We start from the raw sequence: 12361 nt of genomic DNA, 5'->3' as shown, positions 1-12361 counted from the left end.
ATTGTCTTTCTTGTTTTCTTATTGTTAAGTTTTAAGATTTCTTTGTATATTTTGGATAAAATTTCTTTATCAGATGTGTCTTCTGCAAATATTTTCTTTCAGTCTGTAGCTTGTTTTCTAATTCTATTGACACCAACTTTTGTAGAGCAGAAGTTTATAATTTTAAGGATGTACAGTTTATCAATTGTTTCTTTCATAGATCATGCCTTTGGTGTTGTAATTTAAAAAATCATTGCCATGTCCAAGGTCAACTCGGTTTTCTTCTATGTTGTCTTCTAGGGGTTTTACAGTTTTCCATTTTATGTTTAGGTCTGTGATCCATTTTGAGTTACTTTTTGTGATGGGTATAAAAATCTGTGTCTAGGTTGATTTTCTTGCATATGCATATCCAGTTGTTCCAGCACCTTTTGTTGAAAAGACTATCTTTGCTTCATTTTGTTGCCTTTGCCTCTTTTCCAAAGGTCAGTTGACTATATTTATGTGGGTCTATTTCTAGGATCATTATTCTGTTTCGTTGATCTATTTGTCTATTATTTCACCAATATCACACTGTCTTAATTACTGTAGCTTTATAGTAGATCTTGAGGTCAGGTAGTCTCAGTCCTTCAACTTTTTTCTTTTCAGTTTTACAGTTATCCTCATATAGGTCTTATTCATATTTTGTTGGATATATACCTAAGTATTTCATTTTGGGTGTTTCTGATGTAAATGGTATTGTGTTAAATTTCAAATTAAAAACTTATTCATTACTGGCATATATGAAAGCAGTTGACTTTTGTGTATTAACCTTATATCCTACAACCTTGCTATAATCACTTATTAGTTCGAGGTGTTTTTTGTCAATTCTGTCAGATTTTCTACATAGACAATCATGTCATCTATGCAAAAGATGATTTTATGTCTTCCTTCAGAATCTGTATACCTTTATTTCCTTTTGTTGTCTATTGCATTAGCTAGAACTTCCAGTAGGATGTTGAAAAGGAGTAGTGAGAGGGGACATACTTGCCTTATTCCTGATCTAAGTGGGGAAGCTTCTAGTTTCTCAACACTAAATATTATGTTACCTGTAGGTGTTTTTGAAGATATTCTTTATCAAGTTGAGGAATTTCCCCTCTATTCCTAGTTTACTGAAAGTTTTTATCATAAATGTTTGCTGGATTTTGTCAAATTGCTTTGTCCAGATCCACTGATATGAGCATATGATTTTTCTTCTTTAGCCTGTTGTGATGGATTACATTAATTGATTTTGGAATGTTGAACCAGCCTTCCATGCCTGTGATAAATCCCACTTGGTTCTGGTGTATAATTATTTTTATGCATTACTGTATTGAATCTGCTAATATTTTGTTGAAGATTTTGGATCTATGTTCATGAGATATATTGGTCTGTAGTTTCTTTTCTTGTAGTGTCTTTGGTTTTGGTATTAGGGTAATGCTGGTCTCATAGAATAAGTTAGGAAGTATTTCCTCCTCTTCTACCTTCTTAAAGAGATTATAGGGAATTGATATAATTTATTCCTTAAATATTTGATAGAATTCACCAGTGAATCCATCTGGGCTGGTGCTTTCTCTTTTAGATTATTAATTATTGATTCAATCTTTTAAGTAGCCATTGACTTATTCATATTATCTGTTTCTTCTTGTGTGATTTTGGCAGATTGTGCCTTTCAAGGAGTTTATCTGTTTCATATAGGTTACCAAATTTGTGGGCATAGAGTTGTTCATAGTATTCCTTTATTATCGTTTTAATATCCATGGGACCTATAGTGATGTACCTTCTTTCATTTCTGATATTAGTAATTTGTGTTCTTGCTCTTTTGTTCTCTTCTTTGTCTTTTAAAGCATTAACATTGCATGTTTTCCGTTATATGTACTTATTTCTGCACTTACCTGAAAGTCTCGTTCCAACAAGGTCAAAGATATTTTTCAATAAAATTTTCTTATTTGTGTAATGATTCTCAAAAAATGGAATTCATCAAAGGGCCTGAGATCCTGTTTGTTCATTTGTTTCCCTTCCCTGAATTTGCTATAGTATCAGTTCAGGCTTCTTATGTTTTGAGGAGGACGGTATGATCCAAAGATAGTAGATTGATTAATTGACAGTTATGCATAGCAGTCAATTCACATTTCAAAAATGTCAGAAAGCAAAGTTTGTTTTAATTTACTGATCATCAGGTGGTTCTGGAATTTGCAAGGAAAGTATTTTGAAATGAGGATAAGACAATTAAAGGAAACATTTAGAAAAGTTTCAGTTATACCCTGTGGCATTTTATGTATTTTATTTTGCTTTTAGATATGAAAAAGTTTCATAATTTATTTAGTTTCTTTTCAATAGGTTAGCCCTGCTGATACAACAAATTCACATAGATTCAAATTCTGGAATAAGACTTTAGAGTTTATAGTATAAGCATGTTTTATAGTATAAGTATATTTTATAAATGGGAGTTAGAAGGGGGCATCTAGATTTTTCATGTATGTTTTAAATCCTGGGTCTTGCTTTTCCCCTCAGGGAACCCAAGATTGGTCAACATTTTCCCTTAGAAATACTTCTGGGGAAAAGGTATAAATTATGACCTAAAGTAGCTAACATTAAATCTTTGGAAGAGAAATCAAGATTTATTAATAAATTTGTAAATTTGTCTGTGTTGTACATATTAACATTATTCTTTAAATGTTGTCTTTATACATCTGCATTTCTTTCTGTGAGCTTCCCCAAGTTTGTATGGATAACCATGAGTTAGTTTGGCTGTTAACCTAGGTTGGAATCATGTTCTGAGAGCAGCCAGAGGCTAAGAGCCAAAACCTTGGTTCTAATCCACGAACCAGCCAAATGTAGTTCACTAAATTTTCTGTCCTCTCTGCGTCTACATTTTACTCCTCTGCAAAATGTAGATGATATTACCCTGCACATATCCCTGGACTATTGGCAGAATTAAATAAGGTAAGAGATATGGAAGTACTTGAAAGATTACAAATGTGTGCAATTGTAAGACATTGCTGCAATAACACTGCAAAGGCCGTTTGCATATATTGAGCTTGAATGTGCTCCTTGTCCTTCTCAAAATGTGAAGGGAAGACAGAATAAAAGTACAATCCTCATTCTTGCACACTTGTCAGTCTGCCTCCTCAAACCCGCAGAGCTCTAATTGTACCTAATGAAAGAAAAGTAACATTTTTAGGTCTCAGTTGCAGGAAACATTTTAAATAGAACTGGCCTAGGGCATTTTTCAAAATAAAATCTAAATAATGCAAGATTGTTAGTGGGAATGGTGCCAGGGCTGGATTACACAACTAAAAAAAATCAACCTGAGGCTCAGACCGTCCAGCAGCCTTGGTCACACCTCCTCCAGGTCAGCGATGGAGACAGCAGGACTTACACTAGGCCTTGTCTTCAAGTTCCAGAGACCTTGGTCATCATCAAGGACTTCATACTAGGGCTGGTTCACGGGTTAACAAGCAATTTGTCAGCAGCCTTTCACATGCTAGAGACCACAGCAAGAGCAAATTCATACAGAGCCTTGTCCTAAGGTTGTAAGAGTTAGAGAAAACTGAAACATTTCCTTTTTGAACCCATCAGCCATGTCCTAGGTAGGGTCTCTGCCCTTATCCCCATTCTGAGTTAATGAAAGTGCTGCTGGCATGGCCTACATAGCTTATACTTTGGAGGGGTTGGGGAGTGAACACTTAAGAGTATCTCTTGTCTTTTTTCCCTGGAAACCTTGCCTAGAGGTGTGGTCTTTATTATGGAAGGCATTTGTCTAAGAAACCCCCAGAAGGCTTAGTGGAATTCTTACTAACAATTTGACCTCCAAGGTTCTGGTCTTTGTCTGGTAGCTAGTACTTATAGCACCTGGAAGTTCTTTTCTCCCTTATCTGCTTTCTCTTGGTTCACTTCTACTTTTGCCTGTGTCAGTGCCTCTTTTGGATCCTTTCAGAACTTCTTGGCCCTCTGACACTAGGGCTCTTGCCCAAATGACCTCTTCCAGATTCTTTCCTGTCAAATAGCACCCCTAACCCAGTGGCATATCTTCACCCATTGCTGCAAGTGTATTGTTGTCTTTACACTGGTCATTGTAATTACTATATAACATGTAAATTATAATTATTATTTATTAACAATGTACATAACAATGCTAGCAGTAATAGCAATTCTAATTATAACTATAATTTATTAAATATCTACTATGTGCCAGTTGCTCTATTATGTGTTTTATATGCATTATTTTGGTTGATGATTACTACAAACTGGTATTTTCATCATCCCAATTGAAATGGTAAACATATTTTTGCTCATGGTTGTATAATAAAAGGAAATCCTTCCTCCAACTTCCAATGGAACCGCCATGAAGGACTTCTTATCCTTATTTTCAGCTGAGGAATCTGAGACTGAAAAAGGTTGCATAACTTGCCCAAGGACACAGAGCTAATTGAACCCAGAGGATCTTAGTTGAAAGCTGACGATTGGTTTAAAAAACCACTACATTACATCAGGCCCTTGTTTAGTCTACCCTATTCTCTCCCCAGGGCTGAATACATTTGGGATAGTAAACTTCTTACAGGACATGGGACGTTCTATCTACTTCTATTGTTGGGACTGCTGATTGGCAGCTCTCTTTCCCTGGGGGTATAACGTAATAATGGAAAGATGTTTAACAAATAAATCTCTTTCATTTGTATGAATGAATATCATGGAGCAGATATAATCAAAGACTGTAACATTAAGAACCCTTCAGGGGCTGGCCTGGTGGTGCAGCGGTTAACTTCGCACATTCCACTTCGGCGGCCTAGGGTTCACCACTTCGGATCTCGGGTATGGACATGGCACTGCTTGGCAAGCTATGCTGTGGTAGGTGTCCCACATATAAATTAGAGGAAGATGGATATGGATGTTATCTCAGGGCCAGTCTTCCCCAGCAGGAAAAAAAAAATAGAGAGCGAGAGAAAAGAGAAAAGAACCCTTCAGACCCCTTTGGATATCAAGCAGAGGTTATTCTCTTTCTTCTATGTTCAATACCTTTTAAAAACTGTATCCATTTGTCTTCCCTCCATTCCCCACACCTACCCCAGTCTTCCTTATCCCACATGTATCCAGTATATTCCTTTCTTTGCTGGTATTATGATGCACAATATTTGGCTAGTCTTTACCCTGGTGGTACAAGAATACCTGAAAAATTATCTTGGGTCATATATGGATAGAGAATGTGATATTTGATCAGCCATATACCTGAATGTGTAGAATGGGGAGGGAGGATTAGTGCCATATGAGGTTGATGCAAAAGTGATTGAACCAAACTTCACCTTCTTGCCTGAGACTTTTTTTAAAATTATTATTCTGGTGGCTTTAGCTTCATGGATTTTAAAGAGGCTGTTAAACATCTAACAAGAGAATGAAATGTTCTTACATTTGATCCCCACTGGGCATATCTCAAGCCCTTTGGGTACTAGGAACCCACATTAAGGAAGAGAGAAAAGCAATAGCTCATGATTTACATCGTATAATGGGGTTGCATCTGAACATCAGAATGAGAGTGTTTGATGGCATCGTTCTCAGATGTCACAGGCATGGGCATAGTCAGAAGTACTTGCCAGTAATTAACTTCACTAGAAATCTAAGTAGCAGTCATTTTGATTAACTTAGTTTGTAAACCCAATGGATAGCAGCCATCTGTACTCCTGTTTTTTGTATGATGTCTGGCATATTGCGAAATTTCAATGAGTACTAAGTAGTACGAATAGTAACAACCATTTGAAGCCGTCTTAAAATTATTGGTTGGTATGCTAATGTCATCTATCAGGATTGTTATAACTTGGCGGTGAAAACACTTGATTTTGAAGTGTTCTTGGCAGTTTGTATTTTTAACAGCAGGGATCCCTTGATGTTTAGTACAGGTATGGTCTCCAAATGTCCCACCTAGAGATTTACAGTTGACTTTCTTTTCAGTCTTGCCATGCTGCTCTTGAATGCTTCTTCACACTTTCCAGTTTTCTTTTGTGTGGTTGATATCTTCTGGAGTCCAGATAGCGTTGGGTAGGCAAAAGTCGTGGGGCATATACAGGGAAAATACGGCAGAATTGTATTCCATAAATGCTCTTGGATAATGAGTTAGCCAATTAATGCCCAATTTCTAAAGTGGCCTTATGGTAAAATTCAATGTTGAAATCCCTTTATAATGCTAGGGTTGGACAAAATTAATCCAGACTGACCACACTCTACTAGGATTTTTTCTTTATGTGAACACAGAATTTGACTCCTGACATAGCTCAGTAAACATCTTAAAAAGCTCTGTAAGTTAACAGATATCCTTTGTATGTTGATCTGGTTTTCAGTATGTATCCTATAAAAGGAAACGTTGGTTTACAAACCAATGGAAAAATTAAACAACCCTTGGAATATCTGTTAAGGGACTGGCCATAGGGACAGAGCAGGAATGGCTATAGCTCTAGTTATAGAGTTTCTCAGAGGTTTTCACTATCAGATTCTCAGCATAGTAATATTTACTACTGGAAAGAAGTCTTACAGTTCAGACGATGGGTACAACTCTTCTATGTAGCTATGTAGCTACATGGCCAAAGATATCACATTAGCATTTTGTTTCATATCTTTCTGTAAGTCGAAATAGCAAACTCTTCTGTGTTGTTTTCATGTTGTTTCTGATTTCTAGACAAGCTCCTAAATGGAAAAGTCAATACTCGTGAAACATATAGAGTACAAAGTTGTAAACACCCAATAAAGCCATTTTGCTATTTCTCTGTTCCTACAGAAACTCGACATATTGCATGAAGGTGTCAATGTCCTTGACTGTTGCAGAGAATGAATCAGGCCTGTGCTACAATAGCAGGATCCGCTATTTAGAAAAATCCGAAGTCACTAAAAGAAAGGAGATCTCCTGCCCAGACATGGATGACTTTAAAAAGTCCGATCAGGAGCCCGATGTTGTGTGGTACAAGGTAACTCAGCATGGTGTAAAATGCATTATTTACCTTAAGTCAGTAGGGGGCTTGGGGATGGGAAAAGGGAGAGATTTTATTTCTAGTTTTTGGTATTATATATTTTACTGAGAAGAATCAACAGATTTAAAGCTAAATAATGTAGAGCTATGACTCCTCTACATTACTGGTTTTCATGCACTTACATCAGCAGTTGTTAGAAGCAATCTTACCTTCTCCAGCTGCTAAAAATAAGTAAGATCTCCCTCTACCCCAACTCATGAGAAAAAATGGAAAGAAGAGTGAAGATTTAAATAACACATGAAAAAAGTATTTGAGGGATAGAAATATTATTTACTGTTAGGAACAGCGCTCCATCAGTACAAGTAATAGTACTTACCAAGAATAACAGCTGTTATCATGGTCTACACTGCGAGTGCTACTGCAGTCAATGCAGAGGAGAGAAATAGGCCCAGTGCAGGATGAGTGAACATCAGAAATAACATGTTTGGCTGGAAATAAACCGCACTCAAAGGCTGAACAGAAGAGATTGAATGAAGGAACTATTTAGAGTTGTGGTTAGGGTTAAGGGAACTAACAAGGGAGGAAACTGTAAATTACCACTCTTAGGCCTGCAGTGGCGAGGGGAAGGAGCAGTGTCACTGGAGCCTGGCAAGAGGGGAGCAGGCCTGTTAGGAGCTGTGGCCTTAGAGGAACATATGGACTGTGGCAGGTTGGAAGTGGGCAGAACAAATACACTAATCCCTCTTAACTCCTGCCTTCCCGCTTTCTGCTAATGCCTTCCCTTCCCACCATGCGAACTCAGCCAGTACTCAGAGGGCAAAACCAGGCGATAGAGTCAATAGTCTTCAGCACCCCTGGGCATAGAGTAGGGCAGACAAGGTCAGAGAATGGATGTAGGAGAGAAAGCAGAGAAATAACCACAGAACCATCCAGCTATGATATTCTGGCTGCTTGCCTGGGGCCCCATGGTCCTGTGGGAGGACTGAGGACCCTCTGCCAGTGGTTGACACATGGAACAGTTTTACATGTGGTGGCCAGAGGTGGCCAAGGAGGTTCTCTGCACAGGTGCTGTGTGTGTTGTTGGAACCAAATACCTATAAAAGTGGAATGGGTTGTTTCTACAGGATCTGACAGACCGTCAATTCCTAGGGAACCCTAAACCCTAACTCCTACAGCTGTCATATGTTTTTAAATTTGGAAGCCTTTCCATCTTCACACCTGGGGGAATTCCCCAAAAGAAACCAAGAGCATGTCCTGAACCCAACCTCAAGTTTCTATGTGAATTGTCCTCACTTTTCTTTTCTCAATGAAGATAGTATTCTGACAACTAAAAAGGAACATGATGTTCATTATGCATAAATATAGAATATCCCTAATTTAGTGGGACCCCTCATGCCATCATCAGCCTTGTGAGTATTTATTATACACTTACTATGTGACATTCACTGCGATAAGCTTGATCTCTACATTATTTCATTTAAGTCTCACTGCAACTCTGTGTGGTGGGTGCTGGTATCCTCATTTAACAGACAAAAAACTGAGTCTTAGAGAGATGTAGAAACTTGTCCAAAGCTACTCAGCCAACAGAGCCTGTTTATGTCTCCAAGGCAGTGTGGCTCCAAAGTCTATTTTCTTAATCACGACCCTTTCCTGAAATGGGCCTGGTGCTAAACTCAGCACTGGTGCTGAAGAGCCCATCAAAAGATAGAGTAAGAAGGTTTTATTTCAATTTTACAGTTGAAGAAGGGCTCAAGTGTTAGGAGCTAGGAGTAAAATCCATGTCATCAGCCTTCTCTTACAATGTTCATTTTATTATCTCATCTTCTTATCTTTCTGCTAAGTTCATTCTTCCCCTTTCTCCACATCTCTAGACATGATCATCATTGTATACCAAAGCAATATATCCCTTGGGAAATGCTAATCCTCAGTCTTTCTTGGAAATGGACCAATAACGGTGAAGCAAATAGCTTTTCCAGCTCTGCCTGGATAATAACATTTAATATTTCTGTAACATTTTACAATTGATAAATAATAACCATAATGATACTTAATATTTATTGAGTACTTACTATATGCCAGGCTCTCTTTTAGTGCTTTAAATGAATTAACTCAATTTCTAGAACTAGTGTATTAGGTAGGTATTATTATTATTATTCCCATTTTATAGAAGAAGTGTCTGGAGACTCAGACAAGTTAAGTGACTTAACAAAAGTCACACAGCAGTTTGTGACTTGCAGTTTGGCTACTAGGCCCATCCTTTAGCTACATCACTATAACATGGATCAGGATGGAAAACTGGAACCAAAAGTTAAAGAGTCTCTGAAGTTCCAAAATGTGTCGTTAACCCCTCTTCTCACACAAGGTTTCAAGTAAATCTCTGAAAAAAATGTATTGACGTATTGGAAAAATATTTCCTTTTTCAGTCAATATTTGGATAATTTGCCCTGCTTGCTTTGCATTCTCCTCCAGCTGAGCATGAGGTGATTCTCCTCTTGCTACAGCTATGTGAAGAGGAGGACATACTTGTCCAGAGTTCATTGTGGTGCACATCCGAAGTTAGAAGTGTATGATGTGTTATCTCCAGTGTTTTAACAGAGAAAAGTATGTGTTGTTTCATGATCACTTTCCTAGCCATCTTTTCAAATATATGTAATCTTTTTTTTTTTTTTAAGGATTGGCACCTGGGCTAACAACTGTTGCCAAACATTTTTTTTTCCTGCTTTATTTCCCAAACCCCCTGGTACATAGTTGTATATCTTAGTTGCAGGTCCTTCCAGTTGTGGGATGTAGGATGCTGCCTCAATGTGGCCTGACGAGCGGTGCCATGTCTGCGCCCAGGATCCGAACCCTGGGCCGCCGCAGCGGAGCGCGAGAACTTAACCACTTGGCCACGGAGCCGGCCCCTCAAATACATGTATTCTTTAAACTGGTTTCTTTTACGTGCATCTCTGCTTTTTACTTACTCTGTAATCATTTTGTATCATTCTCACCTTCTGTCATGGGTTTCTTGGCCTGTCTGAAATATGCTATGGTAGGCTTTTGAGGACTATCCTTCTGTACCTGCATGTAATCACAGCTGGATAATAAGGCAGGGGGCATCAGGTGGCACTGGGACATGTTCATAAAGATGACGAAGCTAATCCTGGCTGTCCTTAGAATGTAAGAGAGATGTGTAAGGGGGATGTATCTCCTCTATCTGAACTCTGTCAGTTAGCAAAAGGAGTTGAGAGGGGGCCACACTTTTAGCACTTCCTCCTGACAGTATGTGAATGGGATTTAGACATTAGAACAGAATATACAATATTGTTAGTCTTTTAGGAAACATTTTTGAAATGAGAGATAAAGATTCTTTTTATTATTGAACTATAAAGAACACTAGAACAACCTCATTATTCACTGACTGCTGTCACAAGAGTGTATCTCTGTGTCTCATTTCTAGACCAAAGAATCTCCTAACTTAAATAGGACATCAGCAATGAAAAGATAAATACATACCTTGGAGTAAAACTCTCACCTATGTGATTAGTTACCTCAATTGATAAAAGCTTGAAATTAATGAGGTCAAAGGTACCAGTTTGAATCCTCCTTTTCCTTGCTACAAGTACCTCAATTTCAGATGTTTGCCACTAGTTATAAATGGTATAGGTTGGGGCATTATGGATGGTTCAGTGCAAATTCATTCATTCTTTTGTACAACTGCTCATTCATTTTACTCATATTTATTGGGTGCCTACCATGTGCTAGGCACCATGCTAGGAACTGGGGATAGCAAAGTGACCAAAATAAACACATTTCCGTGTTCTTATAGAGGGGGGAAGGTAAGTAAACAGCTTCTTCTCAACACTCCAGGAAGGAGGTACATCAATTCAAACATCTAAAGAACAGCTCCTAGTTGAAATCAACAGCATTTGTATCAAGTAAAGGGCAGTAGGCATATGTTTGTTTTTAACCTTAAATAGACGTGACTATCTTTGCAAAGGAAAATTTCAAAACTAAATAAATCAGTTAATAACAGTACATAATAGTTGACAACAATCTTTCACAAATCATTTCATATTATAGCACACATGGAAAATGATAGAATGGCTCAGTGAGGTTACTGGATGAACTGCCCTGAGAGTTTGGGCTGCTCCAGGCCCCACATGACTGATATAGGACTGAGGTGCAGATCAATGTGTCTATGCACTATGCACTCTCCTCTAGCACCCGGGGATGCTGGTGCACTGGTTTGGAAGCTCTGGTCTGCTTTTCCATAAAATGGAACATAATTTTTTAGCTAAAGATGGCTGAGTAAGTCAATCCTGCTTGTCCTTGGAATGCACGGGGCATGTGGAAGGGGGCTGTATCTGCTCTGTCTCAAACCCATCAGCTAGTAAAAGGAGCTGAGGCTGCTTATTGGTGACTGTTATCGTCATCTTTTTCCAGAGGAGGAAACTGAAATAGCTTACAGAGGGTCACTTAGTTAGCATGTGATGAATGAGGAGTTCAAATCTTGAACTTCTGACTTCTAGTGAACATTCTTCTATAACACCACTCTGACTGCTCCGCTAAATGGGTATCTTGTGCACTTAATACAATTGTGTCACTGACGTAAATAGAATGCTCTATCAAATTGTTATTTTGGAAACAGTTCCTGAAATCCTTCTGAAGGATTCTTTAATGACTGAAGTGTTCAAAGGGACTCGAACCAGGAAGAGAGATTTTCTCAGATCTAACTAGAACCAAGTAGAAGGAATTATAATATCAGAGGGACCTTAGAGCCCATCTAGCACAACTTATTTCTCTTATTTATGAGGAAACTGAAGCTCAAAGAGGTTAAGGGATTTGCTTAAGTCTAATGGAACCCATTTCTCCTTTCTTTTTTCACATTTACTGAGTTTTACAAAAAGCTCGGAGACAGGCCAAAAGAAGTGAATGTACTTATCTATGTATGTATATTTGAAAACTGTGATCACTTTGACAAATAATGATGTGGAGATATAAAAAGCCATTTGTACCCTCCTCTTCCACTCCATTTTACCATCTGAGGTAACTAATGTTACCTGTCTGTTATATTATTCCACACTTTTCTCTATGCTGATCTCTCTCTTTTAATATATTACTTATTTATATATGTACATGCATATATCTCCCCATCCCTCATTTTTATAAAAATGGGGACATGCTGTACATATCACTCTTTAGCTCTCTCCATCATACACAATTGTGTCATGAACATCATTCCATGTCAATAATATAGATCTAATTCATTTTTAATAGCTGCATCATACTTCATAGGGTAGAACTACCTTATTTTGCTCAACCTTTCTTCTGATGGATATTTAACTTTTTTTCTAGTTTTGTAATAATCACAGTGTTGCAATAAATATTCTTGTAAACCTACACATATCCTTACATCCATGATATACAAG

At 37.9% G+C, this 12361-nt stretch overlaps 1 protein-coding gene across 1 annotated transcript in view; it reads left to right on the top strand.

Annotated features, from left to right (window-relative positions):
- IL1RAPL2 (interleukin 1 receptor accessory protein like 2) overlaps positions 1 to 12361 on the top strand; it is a 965470-nt gene that overhangs the window by 522267 nt on the left and 430842 nt on the right. Inside the window, exon 4 of the mRNA XM_046673670.1 lies at positions 6761 to 6947. Within this exon, the coding sequence (XP_046529626.1) occupies positions 6761 to 6947 (187 nt within the window). The remainder of the gene's footprint in view (positions 1 to 6760; positions 6948 to 12361) is intronic.

This window comes from Equus quagga, chromosome 10 (assembly GCF_021613505.1).
Source record: "Equus quagga isolate Etosha38 chromosome 10, UCLA_HA_Equagga_1.0, whole genome shotgun sequence".
In the NCBI taxonomy this organism is placed as follows: Eukaryota; Metazoa; Chordata; class Mammalia; order Perissodactyla; family Equidae; genus Equus; species Equus quagga.
This window is presented reverse-complemented; position numbering and strand designations above follow the sequence as displayed.